This window comes from Mobula hypostoma, chromosome 23, assembly GCF_963921235.1.
Source record: "Mobula hypostoma chromosome 23, sMobHyp1.1, whole genome shotgun sequence".
Taxonomy (NCBI): Eukaryota; Metazoa; Chordata; class Chondrichthyes; order Myliobatiformes; family Myliobatidae; genus Mobula; species Mobula hypostoma.
In genome coordinates this window covers 53900535-53923593 of record NC_086119.1, presented here as the reverse complement: position 1 = coordinate 53923593, position 23059 = coordinate 53900535, and the positions used below count along the sequence as shown (strand labels likewise).

At 46.4% G+C, this 23059-nt stretch overlaps 1 protein-coding gene across 2 annotated transcripts in view; it reads right to left on the bottom strand.

Annotated features, from left to right (window-relative positions):
- The window catches only part of ncf1 (neutrophil cytosolic factor 1), a 107871-nt gene extending 91476 nt beyond the window's left edge, over positions 1-16395 (bottom strand). For both annotated transcript variants that reach the window (XM_063031248.1, XM_063031249.1), the window contains exon 1: positions 16151-16395. In XM_063031248.1, the coding sequence (XP_062887318.1) occupies positions 16151-16222 (72 nt within the window). In that variant the 5' untranslated portion in view covers positions 16223-16395. The remainder of the gene's footprint in view (positions 1-16150) is intronic.
- Between the last annotated feature and the right edge of the window lie 6664 nt (positions 16396-23059).

Genomic DNA, 23059 nt, shown 5'->3' with positions numbered 1-23059 from the left:
GCTGAAATCCATATACACTACATCTACTGCTCTACCTTCATCAATGTGTTTAGTCACATCCTCAAAAAATTCAGTCAGGCTCGTAAGGCAGGACCTGCCTTTCACAAAGCCATACTGACTATTCCTATCATATTATGCCTCTCCAAATATCCATAAATCCTGCCTCTCAGGATCTTCTCCATCAGCTTACCAACCACTGAAGTAAGACTCACTGGTCTACAATTTTCTTGGCTATCTCTATTCTCTTCCTTGAATAAGGGAACAACATCCGCAACCCTCTAATCCTCCGGAACCTCCTCAGGCCTTAGCGATGATGGAAAGATCATCGCCAGAGGCTCAGCAATCTTCTCCCTTGCCTCCCACAGTAGCCTGGGGTACATCCCATCCAGTCCTGGTGACTTATCCAACTTGATGCTTCCCAAAATCTCCTGCACATCCTCTTTCCTAATATCTCAATGCTCAAGCTTTTCAGTCCACTGTAAGTCATCCCTACAATTGCCAAGATCCTTTTCCATAGTGAATACTGAAGCAAAGTAATCATTAAGTATCTCTGCTATCTCCTCCGGTTCCATACACACTTTTCCACTGTCACACCTGATTGGTCGTATTCTCCTCTTGCTCTTCACATTCTTGTAGAATGCCTTAGGGTTTTCTTTAATGAGATTCCCAATTCTTCTAAATTCCAGTGAGTACAGGCCCCTAAACTGCCAAATGTTTCACATATGTTAACCACTTCATTCCTGGAATCATCCTTATGAACCTCCTCCGGACTCTCTCCAATGACAACACATCCTTTCTGAGATATGGGGCCCAAAACTGTTGACAATACTCCAAGTGCAGCCTGACTAGTGTCTTATAAAGCCTCAGTGTTATCTCCTTGCTTTTATATTTTATGTCTCTTGAAATAAATGCCAACGTTGCATTTGTCTTCTTTACCAGAGACTCAACCTTTAAATTAGCCTTCTGGGAGTCTTGTATGAGGAATTCTATGTCTTTCTGCACCTCTGATGTTTGAACCTTCTCTTCATTTAGATAATAGTCCACGCTATTGTTCCTTTTATCAAAATGCATCATCATACATTTCCCAACACCGTATTCCATCTGCCACTTTTTTTGCCCATTCTTTCAGTTTGTCTAAGTCCTGCTGCAATTGCATTACTTCAGCACTATCTACCCCTCCACCTATATTCGTATCTGCAAACTTTGCCACAAAGCCATCAATTCCATTATCTAAATCATTGACAAACAACGTGAAAAGCAGCGGTCCCAAAACTGACCCCTGAACCAGAAGAGGTCCCTTTTATTTCCACTCACTGCCTCCTACCTGTCAGCCATTCCTCTATCCATGCCAGTATCTTCCCTGTAATGTCATAGAATTCTATCTTGTTAAGCAGTCTCATGTGTGGCACCTCATCAAATGCTTTCTGAAAACCCAAGTAAATGACATCCACTGCCTCTCCTTTGATCACCCTGCTTGTTACTTCCTTGAAGAATTCTAGCAAATTTGTCAGCCAAGATTTACCTTTTGCAGAAGCCATGATAACTTGAATTTGTTTTATCATTAGTCTCCAAAACCTCCAAGGCATTAATAATAGACTCCAACACTTTCCCAACCACTGAGGTTATTTGGCCTATAATTTTCTTTCTTTTGCCTTCTTCCCTTCTTGAAGAGTGAATGACATTTGCAATCTTCCAGTCCTCTGGGACTATACCAGAATCAAGTGATTCTTGAAAGATCATGACCAATGCGTCCATTATCTCTTCAGCAACCTCTCTCAGGTCTTTGGGATGTAGTCCGTCTGGCCCAGGTGACTTATCCACCTTAAGACCTTTCAGTTTGCCTAGCACTTTTTCCTTTGTAATAGTAATGGCACTCACTCCTGCTCCCTGACACTCACGGACCTCTGGCACCCAGCTAGTGTCTTCCTCAATGAAGACTGAAGCAAAGTAATCTACCATTTCTTTGTCCCCCATTACTACCCCACCTGCATCATTTTCCAGTGGTCCAATATTAGCTCTTACCTCTGTTTTACTCTTTGTATAACTGAAAAAACTTCTAGTATCCTGCTAGTTTGTCTTCATATTTCATCTTTTCCCTTCTTATGGCTTTTTTAGTTGCCTTTTGTGGATTTTTAAAGCTTCCCGATCATCCAACTTCCCACTCACTTTTGCTACCATATATCTACTCTCCTTGGCTTTTATGCATTCCTTAACTTCCCTTGTCAGCCACAGTTGCCTAAGTTAGTGGTGTTGTGGTCAGTGCAGAAGGTTATTTAAGATTACAACAGGATATAGATCAATTGGGAATGTGGACCAGGGAATTTGAATGGAATTGAACTTACACCAACACAAGTTGCACTTTGGGAAGTTAAGCCAGAGTAGCACCTACACTGAAAATATCAGGGCCCTGGAGACTTTTGTAGAACAGAGACACCTCGGGATACAAGTACGGAGTTTCTGAAAGTGGTGGCACAGGTGGGCAAAGTGGTGAAGGTATGTGGCACTGAGTCCAACAGTCAGAGCATCATGTTACAGCTTTACAAGACACTGGTGAGATCACACTTGTGTGCTGTTCTTGTTGCACAGAAGGAATGCATTAAGCTGGAAGGGGTGCAGTAAAGATTCACAAGGATATTTCATTGACTGGAGGACTTGAGCTAAAAGGAGAAACCGGATACACTGGAACTGTTTTCCCTATGATGCAGGAGGCTGTGAGTGGCCTTACGGAGAGTTATAAAATGGTGAGAGGCAAGTAGGGTGGCTCATCACAATATTCTTTTCAATGTTTAAAAGTCATTTGGACTGGTACCGGACAGAAAAGGTTTAGAGAGGGAGGTGGGCCAAACCAGACAAATGTTACGTAACTCTATATCTTTTCCTATTTCATCTGGTGTGGAGCACTGGAAGTAATCCTGAGATTATTAATTCATAGTCGTACCTTTCAACTCACCTCAAAGCTCCCTAAATACAAATTAGGTGATCTCGTTCTTTGTGTGGTACAGATTGGGCATTATGACCGGCTGCTCACTCTTGCCCTCCAGGATGCCCCACCACTTTCTGAGATATCCCTGACCCTGGAACCAGGGAGACCACGCCCCGTGTTGCAGCAGAGTTGTCTTTACTCCCATTATGATTAAATGGTGTGTGTGTCTGTGTGTGTGTGTGTGTGTGTGTGTGTGTGTGTCTGTCTGTCTGTCTGTCTGTCTCTCCTGGTGGAGTCTCCGGGGTGCCATCATGACAAGCTTTTGCACCGATCTTTTGCGTTTGCTCATTGAACAGCGCATTTTGGGTATCTGAAACCTGGCAGAGCCCATCCCTCACAAAATGCACAGTCCTCACACAAGGGAACCACCTGCAGCATCACAGACAAGGCTGCTGCTACATTTCCCAGTTTTACCCAGAGAAGGTGGAAAAAGGACAGAGTAAGTTTACCAGGGTATTGCCAGGACATAAGGGGCTGAGTTATGGACAGAGTTTGGAATTTTATTCCTTGAATCATAGAAGAATAGAACCGTGAAGACAGAGATAGAGCGTATGTTCACAGTTTCCTGGGGTTGAGGAATCAAAAGCCAGAGGGTATTGCTTTAAGGTGAGAGGGTAATCCATTTATGAAATAAACTGCCAGAGGAAATGGATGAGTCAGGTAAACCTAACAACACTTATACGTTGTTAGGTTGTACTTTAAAAGGTACATGGATAGGAAAGGTTTAGATAAATATAGGCCAAAGATAGGCAAATGGCTAACTTAGACTGGAATATTTCAACACTGTGTTGTTCTGTGACTCGTTAGTGCTATACAATAACTCACACAGTAGACTGAAAGAAAGATTCGTTTGTGTCAAAGCCTACTTTAAGAAATCCAGCATTGCTGCTGACTCTGGGAATCCGGGATCCCGGACCACCTGATCTGATCAAAGTAAGCAGCCCCTCCTGCCCCAACTGTGGCCCTCCATTAGCCTTATCAGTGACCTTGGAACCCACAGCCCTGCGGTGGGAGCAAGTTTCCTTTCGCCTTAAGGGACTGCCTGAAGAGGTGCATTCCAACACTTTGGCCACAGTTTAGGGCCTTTTATTTCAAATTTGTTTCCGTTCTGTACAAGAAACTACAAGTCCCTAATACTAGGGGGCAGAATGTTGAGGTGATTGGAGGATAGTGGTGATGTCAGAGGTAATGCCTTTATACAGAGAGTGACGAGTGGTGCTGCTGGCAGATGCAGTCACACTTGGAGGCTTTAAGAAAATCTTAGAGAAGAATATGGATGATAGAAAAAGGGAGGGCAATGTAGGAGGGAGGAGTTAGATTGATCTTAGAGTAGGGTAAAATGTCAGCACAACATTGTCTGCCAAAGAGTCTGCACTGTGCTGTAGTGTTCTATGTTCTATGTAAGTCAGTAACCTTTGCAATCATGAATTAAATTGCCTGCCTGAAATTGCTTTGAATATCAAGGCAGACAGATTTCTTAAGGGGTACAGGTTTTTTTTATATAGGATATGACGTATAAACAGGAATAGGGTACTAGGATAGCCAAAGATGGGAGGATAAAGTGGAGGTTAGGGTATGTGTGGGTGTGTGATTGGGTGAAGGGATTTAGAATGTAAGTCTATTGCACACTCTGGAGCAGAAGATGGCAGTAATGCACCATTAAGCTGGGTGCCAACCGGAGAGAGACAGAGCACAAGATATATATATATACACACACACAGAAGTGCCTAACAGTTGAAATGAACTAATGTAATTTTGGCATTTCCTGCATTCTGAAAAAAAATTCAATTCCTCAATATGTGTCAAACTTGCAGCTTTACAGAAACATAGTTAGAAACATAGAAAACCTAGAGCACAATACAGGCCCTTCAGCCCACAATGCTGTGCCAAAAATGTACTTACTATAGAAATTACCTAGGGTTACCCCATAGAAATCTATTTTTCCAGGCTCCGTGTACCTATCTAAGAGTCTCTTAAAAGTACTACTACTATGTCGACTCAGGCCTAGGGGGCGGGCATCGGGCACATAAAAGGGCCTCCTAAAAGACTATAGTATCTGCCTCCACCACCATAGCCAGCACTCACCATTCTCTTTGTAAAAAAACTTACCCCTGATATCTCCTCTGTGCCTATTTCCAAGCACCTTAAAACTGAGCCCCCTTGTGTTAGCTATTTCAGCCCTGGGAAAAAGCCTCTGACTATCAACACAATTAATGCCTCTCAGAATCTTATACACCTCTATCAGATCACCTCTCATCCTCCACCACTCCAAGGAGAAAAGTCTGAGCTCACTCAACCTATTCTCATAAGGCATGTTCCCCAATCCAAGCAATAGCCTTGTAAATGTCCTCTGCACCCTTTCTATAGTTTCCACATCCTTCTTGCAGTGAGGTGACCAGAACTGAGCACAGTACTCCAAGTGGGGTCTGACCGAGGTCTTATATAGCTGCAACATTACCCCTCGGCTCTTAAAATCAATCGTCTGGTTGATCAAGGCCAATGCACCATATGCCTTCTTCGATCCTGACTATCCCTCGAGGTCGAGCATGATGGTCTTCATTCTGTTGATCTACTTATGGGCTCTCAAGTGGCTTATGAGTCCAATCTTGGCTTTGAAAGTTTTTCCGCATTCAGGACAGGTAGTTCCAGATGGCAGATCAGGCTTTGGTTGTTGCTGCCTCTCTTTCCATTTTCTTCTCTTTTCTTCTAATTCTGCACATCTGTTGGCTTCAAAAGTTGCTGTTCCTTCTCGGATGATGGCTTGCCAGAGTTTCCTGTCCTTGGCATTGGTTTCCCAATTGTTGATGTCGATGTTACATTTCCTCATGTCGGCTTTTAAGACGTCTTTGAATCTCTTCTGTTGTCCGTCTTTTTTAAGTTTGCCTTCTTTAAGCTGGGAGTAAAGGTTTGCTCTTATGCCTTCTTAACCACAGATTCGACCTGCATAGCAGCTTTGAGTGTTTTATAGACTCGGACCCCAAGATCCCAATGATCCTCCACGCTGCCAAAAGTCTTATCATTAATACTATATTCTGCCATCATATTTGACCTACCAAAATGAACCACTACACACTTATATGGGTTGAACTCCACCTGCCACTTCTCAGCCTAGTTTTGCATCCTATCGATGTACCGCTGTAACCTCTGACAACCTTCCAGACTATCCACAACACCCCCAACCTTTGTGTCATCAGCAAATTTACTAACCCATCCCTCCACTTCCTCATCCAGGTCATTTATAAAATTCACGAAGGGAAGGGGTCCCGGAACAGATCCCTGAGGCATACCACTGGTGACCAACCTCCATGCAGAATATAACCCGCCTACAACCACTCTTTGCCTTCTGTGGGCAAGCCAATTCTGGATCCACAAAGCAATGTCCCCTTGGATCCCCTGCCTCCTTACTTTCTCAATAAGCCTTGCATGGGATACCTTGTCAAATGCCTTGCTGAAATCCATATATATTACATCTACTTCTTTACCTTCATCAGTGTGTCTAGTCACTCCTCAAAAAATGCAATCAGGCTCGTAAGGCATGACCTGCCTTTGACAAAGCCATGCTGACTATTCCTAATCATATTACGCCTCTCCGGATGTTTATAAATCCTGCCTCTCAGGATCTTTTCCGTCAACTTACTAACTACTGAAGTAAAACTCACTGGTCTATAATTTCCTGGGATACCTCTACCCTCTTTCTTGAATAAGGGAACAATATCTTCAACCCCCCAATCCTCCAGAACCTCTCCCATCCCCTTTGATGATGCAAATGTAACTCTCGCTTCGGCTAGCGGCTTAATATAGGGGTGATAGCCCCCAGCATGGGCAAACTTAAGAAATCTCGTTTGGGTGGATGCTGCGCGATGTGTCCCCTGTTACAAATCAGCACCCCAAAATAACAAACAGTACACAATACACGATTAAACGATTAAGTTTTATAATTCTTACTTTGACTATATGGTTAGTAAAGAAACGAAAAAAAAGAATCAAAAGGACCCAATCTTATTAAACAGTCTATTGCGCAATGTTGGAGCTCACTGATAAGCCGATTGTCCACCATCGAACTCCTCCGGTTGTAGTTGCCCTTCGGACCCTTGCTCCAAGTCCACCTCGTCCGGCGGTCTACCAACTCTCTCCATTTGCATCTTCTCTCCTCATCGCTCCCCGGCAAAAGACCGCGAAAATCTCTCTTCCAGACTCACAAGAAATAACAACAGCATTCCAAACCCTGTTATCTCTAGTCATAACCCAAACATTGCTGCTACAGAGAACCCATTATGGCATGTTACACAGCAGTGAAACCCGACAGCACGTTACACTTTCCCCCCACCAAATTTAGTCATGACCTTATGACGTTGAGATAATTCACCAACCCTTCCTGCAAAACACAAAGCTCAATCCAGGTGTAAAAGGCAGTGACATAGCTCCCCAACACAGTAGGGGTCACACTCTGTTTCCCTGGTGCTACATAGACCAACCTATCCAGTGGTCTCCTAATATTCTGAGACCTCTGCACCCTATCATCTAACTCTTCAGGTTCTGACACTACTGGGGATATTTCCGGTCTACCTGGTGAGGCCTCCCCCAATCTATCACTCGTGCCCACCTGCAATTCGGAGCCCTCTGTCCCGTGATCAAACTCCACTTCCTCCCCTGCAGAGTCCCGCTGCTACCCAGGCTGTCCACAGATAGCTCCCCCCCCCCCCCACACTTCACCTGTCTCAATGGGAGAAGGGCCAGGAGTGTCTTCCTCAACCAATGGGGAGTTAGCAAAAGGCAGCATATACCACACATCCAGGTCCTCATCTTCCGAATCAGTATCCCTCTCAGGGGTGGGGGCAGGCCTAACCTCGCCTGTTGTGGGCCCTGCAGTCACCCCTTGTTTTCGTAGAGCCCTCTTACTAGGCGTAGGCTCCAAGTCGGGCTCTGGGCCTACCTGCACCTCTTGTCCTGGGGCAGCAGGTGGTTCCAATGGAGAAACTTGACAGGCCCCTTCCCATCCTCTGGTTTCACCCGGAAAACTGGTAGGTTTGGCATCTGACTCTCCACCACATAGGGCGTAGCCGCCCAGCGGTCAGCCAACTTATGCTTTCTAGGTAGCCCCAAATTCCTTATGAGGACTCGGTCTCCCAACAGGTGTTGGGAGAATCTCACCTTCTGATCATACCTCCTCTTATTTCCTTGATTCTGCTTGGCAGCCACGACCCCAATTAATTCATAAGCCCTTTTAAGCTCTCTTCTCATGTCAGACACATACTTCAGATAAGTCTTCAGTGGTAAGTCACCCTTGTCAGTCCCAAAACAAAGGTCAATGGGCGACCTCACCTCACGCCCAAACATCAGATAATATGGCGAGTACCCAGAAGCTTCATTTTGTGTACAATTATAACTGTGAACCAGGTTCCCAATATGTTGACTCCACTTGCTCTTCTTGCTGATCTCCAGGGTCCCGAGCATGTCTAGCAAGGTCCGATTAAACTTCTCTGGCTGGGGATCACCCTGTGGGTGATAGGGCGTGGTCCTCGACTTCTCGACTCAAAGCATGCCCAGTAACTCATGGATGAGTCTGCTCTCAAAATCCCGTCCCTGATCACTATGTATTCGCCTGGGAAGGCCATAATAAATGAAATACTTCTCCCAAAACACCCACCGTAGACGCCCTCTGGTCCTTGGTAGGAAAAGCAGGAGCATATCTGGTGTAGTGGTCCGTGATGACTGAGACATTCGCTGTGTTGCTGGCATCGGGTTCTATTGCCAGGAAATCCATACACACCAGGTCCAGGGGCCCCGCACTCTGAAGCTGCCCGCATTGGCCTTGTCTTCCGCCATATGCATCAAATGCATGACTTGCAGTATTCTTCGACTTTCGACTTCATTCAGGGCCAGTAAAACCGGTCTCTGAGCAATCCATAGGTCTTTTCCACCCCCAAATGTCCAGAATCATCATGAAGTGATTTCAATGCCATCCTCCAATAATTCTCTGGCAGAACCAGTTGGCAACGTTGGGGTCGGTCTCGGGGTGACGTGACCCGGTATAAGATCTGGTCCTTCAATTCCATCAGAGGGCATTCTCATAGTAATGGAGGCACCGACACCTGTTTCATCCTGTCCACCTGAGCCATGTCTCCCTTTTCGACCGCCACCCAAATGGTACTGATGCCCAGATCATCTCACTGGGCAGCTGCCACTTCCCTAGAACTCAATTCCGGCAGCTGATTTGTCTTCAGAGCAGTCAGGTTACAGTAAACTTGGGGGACGGTGTCATCAGAAGCCCCCAATTGATCCACCGCTCGATCCTGCCCCTCCTTTTCCTCTGCCTTCACGGTGATGGCAAACTGACGCAGGGCCTTCACCCCCGGGGCAGGAATGCTCTCCCACTCCTCATCCCTGTCCAGTCCCTCATGCACCCGTCAGGACAAAGCATCAGCATCAACGTTCCTGCTTCCCGGCCGGTACTTCAGGCTGAAGTCATAGGCAGACAACACCGACAATCGCCAATGGCCTGTGGCATCTAGTTTCGCCGAGGTCAGGATATAAATTAGGGGATTGTTGTCCGTCCTCACCTCAAACTTGGCCCCGTAAAGATAGTCACTCAGCTTACCCACCACCACCCATTTCAACGCCAGAAATTCCAACTTGTGCGTGGGATAGTTTTTCTCAAAGGGTGACAGACTCCGGCTGAGAAACGCAATGGGCCTCAACCCAGAGCCCTGTTCCTGATTCCTAAACCCTCTTAGGTGGCATCTGTGTGCAGTACAAACAGTAATCGGGGTCTGCAAGAGCCAGCACTGGCACCTGGGTCAGCAGCTCCTTCAGCGACTGAAAGGCCCCCTCACATTTTGCATCCCACCTCGGTCCAAAGGTCTCCAATGGGCTAAGATACCCTCCACCCTCCTGTCCTCTTCCCCCTCCCTTTCTTCCCCAAGGGAGGGAAACCGCACAGAAGCTGATTCAAAGGGTGACTCGCTTTTGCGTAGCCTTTCATGAACCTCCAATCATAACCACAGACCCCGAGGAACAAGCGCTGAGCGCTCACAGTCTGGGGTCTTGGCCAAGTGGTAAGCAACTCAATCTTAGCTGGGTCTGTAACTACCCCATATCGTGAGACTATGTGCCCAACATAGCTAACAGGCGTTTGTCCAGGGAAAGTTTTAACCCTTCAGCTTTCAGGAGGCCCAGCACCTTTAGCAGCCTCGCTTCATGTTCTTCCAAGGTGGATCCAAATACTATGAGGTCATCCAGATACACCAATACCTCAAGCAAGTTTGTATCCCGCCCCCCCCCCGCATCTTCTCCATGACCTGCTGGAAGGTTGCAGGAGCTCCTGAGATGCCCTAGGGCATCCTTTCAAACTGGAAAAATCCCAGGGGACATATAAATGCTGTTTTCTCTTTGTCGGCCTCACTCATGGGGATCTGGTAATATCCACTCCTCACGTCCAGCACACTGAACCACTTCGCACCACTCAGGCAGGCCAGCGCATCTTCAATCCTCGGGACAGTATATGGGTCAGGGATGGTGCGCCTGTTCAGAGTCCTATAGTCCACACAATGCGTACCTTCCCATTCTTCTTTCGGGCCACTACTATTGGGGATGCATAGGGGCTTCGGGACTCAGTGATGATCCCAGCCTCCTTCAATTTACACAAATGCTGCCCAACGTCCTCCAGCTCTGCAGGGGCCAGTCACCGTGACCTCTCTCTGAACGGGGTATCCTCAGTCACCTGGATAGTGTGACGAGTGCTCTTGGAACAACCCACATCAAACTTGTCAGTGCAAAAGACACCTTCCAGCTTCAACATCTTCTCTACCAGCCTCCTCTTCCAACCCACAGGAACCAGGGAGTCCCTGAAGTTGAATGACTCAGCGGTTAACTTTACCCCCTTTTCTAATAGTTTCTCCCCAGCGTGCCTCACGGGGGCACCAGACATTACCGTCACTGGGAGCAAATGCGCCAGGGGCATCCCCCACTTGAAGGTGACCTCCCTCTTCATAGTGTTCCTGACAATCACTGCCATCTGCGTTCCTGTACAACCGAGGGCTTCTGCAATTTGGGCCTCACCAGTACCCCAGTGTCATGGTCCGGATCGGGGTCCCTTTAAATTTACTTTGTTTATGTTACGATCCGGACCGTTGACTCCCTGTTTCCCTTTGTTTCCCTGTTTTCCCGTGTCCCTCGGCTTTGGTGATTGGAGGCAATTACTCTCGACTGAACCAGTAGTTTATAGTCTCCGGCTTTCAGCCGTTTGGTGCAGGAGTGTCTGCAAAGTCACCAAAGGTACGGTGTGCCGATGTCATCTGGCCGGAGCAAGCCTAGTCTCTGCCGAAGCGAGTGCCGGTAATTCACCCTTCCTCACCGGAGCAACCCTGTCCAGTTACCTCGCCAGAGCGAGCCTGCAAAGTTTCCTCACCGAGGTGGGTCCGTCAGTTAACCCACCGGAGGGAATCAAGAACCGCTGTCTACTGTTCCCAGGCCGAGTCGAGAGCTCGCCACTACCCGGAGGCTCCAAGTCAAGTCCTGGATCCGGGGGCATTCAAGCTCTGAGTCGAGTCCTGGCCCTGGCGGCTTCTTACTTCCGAGTCGAGTCCTGGCCCTGGCGGTCTGTGATTCCTGTCCTTTCCCCCCTGTCTGAATCCCTTCTCTGCCCCTCTCGCCTCTAGCCCTTGTCTGCAGCCCCCACCTGCACTTCGATCTAGTTCCATCACCGGAGCTAGATGGGTACTGTCTGGTGTTCATCCGTGTTGGTCTTGTCTTGCCTTGTCCTCGCCTCTGTGGGGTAGGTCAGGCCTTCTTGCCGTTACCCCACGGAGGGTCATGAGTCCCGGCCCTATGTCCTGTACCCAAGGAGGGGTCCCGGCTCTCTGTTCTGTGTGCGAGTCCCGGCCCTATGTCCTGTACCCAAGGAGGGGTCCCGACTCTGTGTTCTGTGTATGTGTCCATGGTTCCATGTACCTACTCTCCTGAGACCGAGGCTCTGTTTTCCATGTTCCTCCTCTCCCTAGCCCATGTCATGTCCTTGCCTAGTTCTGGGGTCCGAGCCCGAGGCAAGACCCAGGTACTGGGTCCTTGCCCAGTCTCTGGCTCGGAGTCCGTACCCTAGCCTCTTCATGTCGCCTCTAGTTCTGGGATCCGATTCAGAGTCCAAGCCCAGACCCTTGGTCCCAGCCTAATCGTAGTCCTGAGTCCTTATCCAGTTTGCTATTGCTGCTTCTGCTTTGCTCTGCCGGTATCGAACAATAAACTAAATCTAATTAACCTCACAAGATGTGTCTTGCATTTGGGTCCACCCTTGCTCCCAATGCTCCCCCATTGTGACACCCAGAGGGAAACCCCGACTCCCCCTTGTGGTCTTCCACTAAGAGGGCTTTGCCCTCGGGCACTCCAGGAAATTTGGGGATCCCCATCACTTTTGCTACTTCCCCGGGCCATACTACCATTGGCTTCGACTGAGTGAACCACACAGTCCCTCGTTTCAATTTGGTATCCAGCCCAGTGCAGCCACGCACCTCCTCAAAAGCAGCTCAAAACCCCGGGTGAACGGACAATGTTCCCAGAAAGGTCTCACCAGCCTTCTCCTTCCAGACCCCCAGGCCCCCATGAGTCTCTTCACAAGAGGGGTGTTGGTCCCCACCGGAATTGAAACGCCACCCTTCTCAACAGGGTCCGAACAAACCAGCACCAATGTATCAAGGACCTCAGACACTCCCACATCGGCCTGCGAGAACTCCAACTTCACTGACAAATAACCGTCGTACGGACAATTACTAGCACTAAGCCCCCAGACCTCCAGCACCCTGAATCGTGTCAATAGTAAATGCTTCAGATGCCGGTTGTAAAACTACGGTACAACAACGTGACCTGCGACCCGGTGTCGAGTATGGCTTTAGCATAAATACCTTCTATTTGTAGCGACACACTGGAGCATGGACCCACTAAGCCTTTTGGGGGTTCCTTAGTACATTGCTGGGAACGTGTCCCCCCAGAGACACCAGGCCGTTCTCTCACTGGATCTCCTACTCTCCCCTGCTGAGGTACCCGGGGGCTCTCTCTCCTTCTGGCGTGACACCCGCTCCACCAGCCCTCCGCATTGTTCGTCTGCTTGGGGAATCTGCGCGCCCCCCCCCCCACCATCAGCTCCATCATATGGGGGGGGGGTCACACCCGCTGATAACAGCCGACATACCTCCGTTCTAACTCTGCCACAATCTCCTCTACTGCTCCCCGGGGTAGGCTGTCTGTGGTCACTTCACCTCAGGGAACTACTACCGAGGACTGTACCCTGCTGACGGAATCCTCCCACGCCTCCGTCGCGTTCTCCTCCTCCCGTACCTCTCTGATCAGCTCAACAAAAGATGGAGTGGGGCGCATCTTACGAGACTGTTGGAGACCCCATGCAATCCGGTCATGGGACTGGGCACCTGGCTATCTGGTTCATTCTTAACTGATCCACCTCAGCCGCCTGGATGACCCCTCTGCGATGCGAGTAATTTAGCTGCCTCTCTATCCAAAAAATAAAAGCAGAAAGCTTCTCCCCCTTCTCTTGACGTACGTTCTAAAACCCCGCCATGAACTCCATTCGGCTTTCAGTCGGGCCAAAGCATTGACCAGTGCTCGCAGATAATTGACAGCTGTCACTACGGGAGATTTCAGCCTGACAGCTCTCACAACGTCAGCGGCCCGTCCATTCAAACTTTCAACCAGTCTCTGTCGCTTTATATCATCAGAGCACTGCCGCTCATCTAACAACTGAGAGGTCCGTTCCGTCCAAATCTCATACTCCTTCTCCCCTTTAGGGGTGGGTGTTATTCCAGCGAATAGGCGGAGCCTGCCATAGCTGGGACTTTGAATCTGATTTTTCCATTTATTCGCCAGAGAAGTAAGGGCGGATTCTCACTCTTCACCGGGGGACGTGGACTAATTAGACATTCCAAATCCGACCACTCTTTCCCCTCACTCCTCAGAAACGAGAAAGCTCAGTCTTTGAAATCTCCACCCCCAGCTGCCGCTACCTCAGCACTGGTCTGCATTAAAAATGAGAGCTGCGCCAGCCATTTTATCAAACCTCCTCCCACAGTCGCCACTTTACCAGTACTGAACAGTGGAATTAACAATTCATCCGGAGTACAAATATCTGCCCCACTGGTTCATTGCTCAGGGTATTTACACAGCATCCAACGGAATCAATCCCGGACGAGACCCTACGATTGTAACTCTCCTTCGGCTAGCGGCTTAATATAGGGGTGATAGCCCCTGGCATGGACAAACTTAAGAAATCTCGTTTGGGTGGATGCTGCGCAATGTGTCCCCTGTTACAAATCAGTACCCCAAAATAACAAACAGTACACAATACATGATTAAACGATTAAGCCTTATAATTCTTACTTTGACTATATGGTTCATAAAGAAACGAAAAAAAAAGAAAAGAAAGGGCCCAATCTTATTCAACAGTCTGTTGCACAATGCTGGAGCTTACTGATAAGCCGATTGTCCACCATCGGCCTCCTCTGATCATCGCTGACCTTCAAAAGACTGCAAAAATCTCTCTTCCAGACTCACAAGGAAGAACAACAGCATTCCAAACCCTGTTATCTCTAGCCATAACCCAAACATTGCTGCTACAGAGAAACCATTACATTATCAGTGAAACCTTACACAGCAGTTATACAAAGGTTATCGCCAGAGGCTCAGCAATCTCCTCCCTCGCCTCCCACAGTAGCCTGGGGTACATCACATCTGGTCCCAGAGACTTATCCAACTTGATGCTTTCCAAAAGCTCCAGCACAACCTCTTTCTTAATGTCTATATGCTCAACTTTTTCAATCCGCTGTTAGTCATCCATACAATCACCAAAATCCTTTTCCATAGTGAATACTGAAGCAAAGTATTCAGTAAGTATCTCTGCTATCTTCGCCGGTCCAATACACACCTTTCCACTGTCACCTTGACTGGCCCTATTCTCTCATATCCTCTTGCTGTTCACATACTTGCAGAAGGCCTTGGGGTTTTCTTTAATCCTGCTCATCAAGGCCTTCTCATGGTCCCTTCTGGCTCTCCTAATTTCATTCTGAAGCTCTTTCCTGCTAACCTTATAATCTTCTAGATCTTTATCATTACCTAGTTTTTTGAACCTTTCGTAAGCTTTTCTTTTCTTCTTGACTAGATTTACAACAGCTTTTGTTCACTACAGTTCCTGTACCCTACCATAACTTCCCTGTCTCATTGGAACGTACCTATGCAGAACCCCACGCAAATATCCCCTGAACATTTGCCACATTTCTGCCGTACATTCCTTGAGAACATCTGTTCCCAATTTATGCTTCCAAGTTCCTACCTGATAGCTATATATTTCCCCTTACTCCAATTAAACACTTTCCTAACTTGTCGGTTCCTATCTCTCTCCAGTACTATGCTAAAGAAGATTGAATTGTGATCACTTACTCCAAAATGCTCTCCCACTGAGAGATCTGACACCTGACCAGGCTCATTTCCTAATACCAGATTAAGTTCAGCCTCTCCTCTTGTTGGCTTATCTACATATTGTGTCAGGAAACTTTCCTGAACACACCTAACAAACTCCACCCCATCTAAACCCCTTGCTCTCAGGAGATGCCAATCAATATTTGGGAAATTAAAATCTCCCACCACAACAACCCAGTTATTACACCTTTCCAGAATCTGCCTCCCTCTCTGCTCCTCGATGTCTCTGTTACAAATGACAAGATAGGCATGGTTTCCTGAAAGGAAAATCCTGCCTGAAAAACCTACTTCAATTCTTTGTGGAAATTTCAAGCAGGGTAGACAAAGGAAATGCAATAGACGTAGTGTACTTGGATTTTCAGAATACCTTGCTAAGGTGCTGCACATGAGGCTGCTTAGCAAGATAGGAGGCCATGGTGGTCTATAAAAAACACCCAGTAGAGTTATTGACCCCTTCCCGTTTCTAACTTCCACCCACAGAGACTCAGTAGACAATCCCTCCATGACTTGCTCCTTTTCTGCAGCCGTGACGCTATCTCTGATCAGCATTGCCAAAATCTCCACCTCTTTTGCCTCCCTCCCTCTGAGTATAGTTCTCTGAGTAAGAAGAGAAACACACAGAATGCACCTAGATTCGCTTTTCATAATGAAAGAATAATGATATCGGAATATGCATTTCTTACTGGTACTCACATAATGCTGACTTGGGACAAATCTTTTTTCAAATCCCAGCACCTCGACATGTCTGACGTGAGGCCCCTCCATTCTAGATGTCAATAAATCCCAAAACCGTTGCAGCCCGGAAGCACTTCACCCCCAACACCAGACCGCTGCTGCTTGGTTTGTGTCCTGGAGCAGATAAATCAGTTAATTCCCTCCACACTTCTTGTCACCTTCAAAGTACAATTTTGACTTGCAGCTTGCACTAACAGGCTGAGACAAATCTTCTACTCCTGTGCTAACTGAGATTCAGCTTTTGTGACTTGCCTCAAAAGTCCTGGGGAACTTCCTCTCTCTCTCAAAATAGAGAAGTGAAAGCACCTAATGAGATTCCAGTTTCATTTTGTGACCATCTGTTATTTTTATTGAAATAATCATCTGGTTCTGAAAGCAGAAACTGTATTGGATCCTTGCTCCATCCAGCAAGCATTCCTGCCCCTGTCCAAATACGGGCAAACGATCTGAATTCCAGAGGCAAGCATCTGATATTGTGTGATATCCTCATAGGGGAGTCCATAGTGAGGGGAACCGTCAGGAGGTTCTGTCAGCCTGATAGAGATACCCACATGATGTGTTGCCTCCCAGGTACCAGCGTACGGGATGTCTCAGATCTGGTACAGGGTATTCTGAAGGGAGAGGGTGACCAGCCAGAAGTCTTGGTACACGTTGGTACCAATGACATAGGTAGAAAAAGGGAGGAGGTTCTGCAGAGAGAATTCAGGGAGTTAGGTAGGAAGCTGAAAAGCAGGACCTCCAGGGTAGCAATCTCAGGATTGCTGCCTGTGCCACATGCTAGCGAGTGCAAGAATAGCATGATCAGGTGTGTTAAAATGTGGCTGAGAGACTGGTGTAAGGAGAAGGGCTTCAGATTTACTTTACTTTATTGTTGCAAAACAATTGGTACTAGAGCGTACAATCATCACAGCGATACTTGATTCTGCGCTTCGCGCTCCCTGGATTACAAATCGATAGTAAATAGTAAAAATTTAAATAGTCATAGTCATAGTCATATTTTATTAATCCCGGGGGAAATTGGTTTTCGTTACAGTTGCACCATGAATAATAAATAGTAATAGAACCACAAATAGTTAAATAGTAATATGTAAATTATGCCAGTAAATTATGAAATAAGTCCAGGACCAGCCTATTGGCTCAGGGTGTCTGACCCTCCAAGGGAGGAGTTGTAAAGTTTGACGGCCACAGGCAGGAATGACTTCCTATGACGCTCTGTGTTGCATCTCGGTGGAATGAGTCTCTGGCTGAATGTACTCCTGTGCCCACCCAGTACATTATGTAGTGGATGGGAGACATTGACCAAGATGGCATGCAACTTAGACAAATTATAAATCATAAATAGAAAATAGAAAAGGCAAAGTAAAATAGTGCAGAAAAAACTGAGAGGCAGGTCCAGATATTTGGAGGGTACGGCCCAGATCCGGGTCAGGATCCGTTCAGCAGTCTTATCACAGATGGAAAGAAGCTGTTCCGAAATCTGGCCGTACGAGTCTTCAAGCTCCTGAGCCTTCTCCCGGAGGGAAGAGGGATGAAAAGTGTGTTGGCTGGGTGGGTCGTGTCCTTGATTATCCTGGCAGCACTGCTCCGACAGCGTGCGGTGTAAAGTGAGTCCAAGGACGGAAGATTGGTTTGTGTGATTTCTGGATCATTGGGCCCTCTTCTGGGGGAGGTATGACCTGTACAAAATGGACGGGTTACACCTGAACCCAAAGGGGTCCAATATCCTAGTGGGCACAGTGAATAGAGCTGTTAGGGAGGGTTTAAACTAATTTGACAGGGGGATGCAAACTGGAGTGATAGGGCTGAGGAGGGGGAAAACAAAATAAATCAAAGATAGCGTACAACAGAGATTACAGAAAGAACAGGCAGGAAATGAGACTTAATCAAAGCCAGTGGCAGAGTTACAGGGCAATAGGGGCATGGTGCAGTTAAAACAGAAAGCAACAAATACTGGACTGAGAGTGTTGTATTTGAATGCACACAGCATAAAGAATAAAAGGGATGATCTTGAAATTCAGCTACACATTAGCAAATATGACATTGTGCCCATCTCTGAAACTTGGCTAAAGGATGGCTGCCATTGGGAGCTGAAAATCCAAGGATATACGGTGTATCGGAAAGATAGGTTAGTAGGCAGAGGGGTGGTGTGGATCTGTGTATAAAAAATAATATTAAATCATTGAAAAGAGATGACATAGGATTAGAAGGTGTTGAGTCTCTATGGGTTGAGTTAAGAAATGACAAGGGTAAAAGGACCCTAATGGCAGTTGTATACAGGCCTCCAAACAGCAGCCAGGATGTGGATTACAAATTACAGCAGGAGATAGAAAAGGCATATCAGAAAGGCAATGTCATCATAATTGTTGGAGATTTTAACATGAAAGTGGATTGGGAAAACCAGGCCAGTACTGGACCCCAAGAGTCTAGAATGTCTAAGAGATAGCTTTTTAAAACAGCTTGTTGTTGACTACTGGTTGCCCACCAGTGGATGAGCTTTGCTGGATTGGGTGTTGTGCAATGATCTGGAGGTGATAAGAGAGCTTAAGGTTAAGGAACCCTGAGGGAACAGTGATCACAATATGATTGAGTTCACATTAAAATTTGAGAGGGGAAAAAATAAAATCCAACGTGTCAATATTTCAGTGGAATAAAGGAAATTACAATGGCATGAGAGGTGAACTGGCCAAAGACTGGAAAGGGACATTTGCAGGAAGGACAGCAGAGCAGCAATGGTTGGAGATTCTGTGAAAAATGAGGAAAGTGCAAGACAGATATATTCCAAGTAAGAAGAAATTTTCAAATGGAAGAAGGACACTACCGTGGCTGACAAGTGAAGTCAGATCCTAACTAAAAGCAAAAGAGAGGCCATACAAGGAAGTCAAAGCTAGTGGGAAGATAGAGGATTGGGGAGATTTTAAAAATTTGCAGAAGGAAACTAAAAAAGTCATTCGGAAGGAAAAGACGAATTATGAGAGAAAGCTGACTAATACCAAAGAAGATACTAAAAGCTTTTTTAAGTGTATAAAGGGTAGAAGAGAATCAAAGGTAGATATCGGACCAATAGAAAATGATGCTGGAGTTATTGTAATGAGAGATGCAAAGATGGCAGAGGAACTGAATATGTATTTTTCATCAGTTTTCATGGTGGAAGACGTCTGCTGTATACCAGACATTCAAGAGTGTCAGGGAAGTGAAGTTCATGCAATGAAAATTACGACTAAGAAGGTGTTAAGGAAGCTTAATGGTCTGAGGGTGGATAAATCTCCTGGACCTGATGGAATGCACCCTAGAGTTTTGAAGGAAGTAGCTGGAGAGATTGTGGAGGCATTAACAATGATCTTTCAAGAATCGATAGATGCTGGCACTGTACCAGATGACTGGAAAAATTGCAAATGCTACTCTACTATTTAAGAAGGGTGGGAGGCAGCAGAAAGGAAACTATAGACCATTTAGCCTGACATCAGTGGTTGTTGGAATTGATTGTTAGGGATGAGATTACAGAGTACCTGGAGGCACATGACAAGATAGGCATGGTTTCCTGAAAGGAAAATTCTGCCTGAAAAACCTACTTCAATTCTTTGAGGAAATTACAAGCAGGGTAGATAAAGGAGATGCAGTAGATGTGGTGTACTTGGATTTTCAGAAGGCCTTTTCCAAGGTGCCACACAGGAGGCTGCTTAACAAGATAAGAGCCCATGGAATTACAGGGAAGTTACTAGCGTGGGTGGAGCATTGGCTGGTCAGCAGAAAACAGAGAGTGGGAATAAAGGGATCCTATTGTGGCTGGCTGCTGGTTACCAGTGGAGTTCCACAGGGGTCAATGATGGGTTTTTACGATGTATGTTTTTGTTTTGGACATTGGAATTAATGGATTTTTGGCTAAATTTGCCAATGATACAAAGATAGGTGGAGGAGTGGGTAGTTTTGAGGAAACAAAGAGCCTGCAGAGAGGCGTAGTTTAGGGAAGTGGGCATAGAAGTGGCAAATGAAATATAATGTTGGAAAGTGTATGGTCATGCACTTTGGTGGAAGAAATAAACGGGCAGACTATTATTTAGATGGGGAGAGAATTCAAAATGCAGAGATGCAAGGAGACCTGGGAGTCCTTGTGCAAGATACCCTAAAGGTTAACCTCCAGGTTGAGTCAGTTGTAAAGGAGGTGAATGCGATGTTGGCATTCATTTCTACAGGTATAGAATATAAGAGCAGGGATGTGATGTTGAGGCTCTATAAGGCCACACTTGGAGCATTGTGTGCAGTTTTGGGCTCCTTATTTTAGAAAGGATATACTGACATTGGAGAAGGTTCAGAAAAGATTTATGAGAATGCTTCCAGAAAGGGTTGCTGTACGAGGAACATCTGGCAGCTCCTGGGCTGTATTCCCTGGAGTCCAGGAGAATGAGGGGGAATCTCATAGAAACATTCTGAATGTTAAAAGGCCTGAACAGATTAGATATGGCAGTTATTTCCCATGGTAGGGGATTCTAGGACAAGAGGACACGACTTCAGGATTGAAGGACGTCCTTTTAGAACTGAGATGCTGAGAAACTACTTTAGTCAGAGAGTGATAAATCTGTGAGATTTGTTGCCACAAGTGGCTGTGGAGGCCAGGTCATTTAAAGCAGAGATAAATAAGCTCTTGATTAGCCAGGGCATCAAAGGATATGGGGTGAAAGCAGGGGTGTGGGGATGACTGGAAGAATTGGATCAGCCCATGATTGAATGGTGGAGCAGACCCAGTGGGCCAAATGGCCTTCTTCTGCCCCTATATCTTATGGTCTCATGGAGACACAGTGGCACAGGTGGTAGAGTGCCAGATAGCTGGGTTCAATCCTGACCTCAGATGCTGAGTATGCATAGTGTGCAAGTCCATGTGGATTTTCTAAAGGCACCTTACATTTATAAAATCTGCAGGTTGGTAGTTTGCCACTGTAAATTGTAAATAGGTGCAAGGTAGTGTTGGCCAAAATGAACTACAGTCTACAAATCAATTAATTTGAATGAATCAAGGACAGTGGGAGAAGACAAATTGCCTTTCCTCTTGACATCTACTTAGGAATGGAGGATGCCATTTTGTGCAGCTGTTCTATGTCCTCCATTTTGTGAGCTTGTTGCTTAGTTTGAGGCACAGTCGACGTTTCAGGCCGAGACCCTTCGTCAGGACTAACTGAAGGAAGAGTGAGTAAGGGATTTGAAAGCTGGAGGGGGAGGGGGAGATGCAAAATGATAGGAGAAGACAGGAGGGGGAGGGGGAGATGCAAAATGATAGGAGAAGACAGGAGGGGGAGGGATAGAGCCGAGAGCTGGACAGGTGATAGGCAAAAGGGGATACGAGAGGATCATGGGACAGGAGGTCAGCTGTTACTCATTTTTATGCACACATTCTTTCTCTCACTCTCCTTTTTCTCCCTCTGTCCCTCTGAATATACCTCTTGCCCATCCTCTGGGTCACCCCCCCCCGTCTTTCTTCCCGGACCTCCCGTCCCATGATCCTCTCGTATCCCCTTTTGCCTATCACCTGTCCAGCTTTCGGCTCTATCCCTCCCCCTCCTGTCTTCTCCTATCGTTTTGCATCTCCCCCTCCCCCTCCAGCTTTCAAATCCCTTACTTACTCTTCCTTCAGTTAGTCCTGACGAAGGGTCTCGGCCTGAAACGTCGACTGCGCCTCTTCCTATAGATGCTGCCTGGCCTGCTGCGTTCACCAGCAACTTTGATGTGTGTTGCTTGAATTTCCAGCATCTGCAGAATTCCTGTTGTTTGCTTAGTTTGATCTGTGTTTCTTTTAAAGCAGACACATTGATGTTTCATGTAATCTGCTGGACGAGGGATCATTTCCAAATAAGAAGTTATTTGTGAGGTGTTCTTTGGTTGGATATTACATGCAGGTTTGTGACTGTTGGGGTCTGTGTTTACCCTGCATGATTCAAGCTGGTTGCTGACTGAGAGCAAAGAGCCATAAATTACCGATTGTCACTTGCTAGGAAGAGGGCAATAAATGGATGCTGGCCTGGAGCAGAGCCAATAAAAAGGTGTTAAAGATCAGACACATGACCTATAGCCAATAACACTGGAATCTAACACTTCAACTGGTCAAGATGCAAGACAGCATTGACTCCGTAGGAAACTCACCATTATGGATGTGAGGTGCCCCAGAGATGTGAAGATTTGAAATGAGACTACAAGGAGCATGTGGCCAGCAGCAAAAATTCCTTCTTAGCTGGTATCATCTATACTATTCTTTGACTGTTTGTGGAAGGTCAGGAAAACTTAGTTGGTGTGTACACAGGTATTCAGTTGTGTAAATTCTCATGATTTTCCATTGAGACAATGAAGGTACTTGTCAGTAATTACAGATTCTCTCCATGCCTCCCTGATCGTTATTACAAGTGGTGATTCTTGTAATAGTTAGATCTTGGGGGAGCTGACAAAAATATAGAGAGATTAAACATAGAAGGTAAGCTAGCCAATAATATGATAGAGGATACCAAAAGTTTCTTGAGATTCATAATGTGTAAAAGGGAGTCGAAAGTGGATAGCAGACAGCTGGAAAATGATGCTGGAGAGGTAGTAATAGGGGACAAGGAAATGTCAGATGAACTAAGTAAGTATTTCACCATGGAAGACACCAGCAGTATGCCTGACGTTTAGAAGTGTCAAGAATTAGAAGTGTACAAAGTTGCCATTACTAGGGAGAAGGTTTTTGGGAAACTGAAAGTCAGAAGGTAGATAAATCACCTGTACCAGAAAGACTACACTCCAGGGTTCTGAAAGAGCCCTGAAGAGATTGTGGGATGCATTAGTAATGATCTTTCAAGAATCAATTGATTCTGGCATGGTTGCAAGGAATGGAAAATTGCAAATGTCACA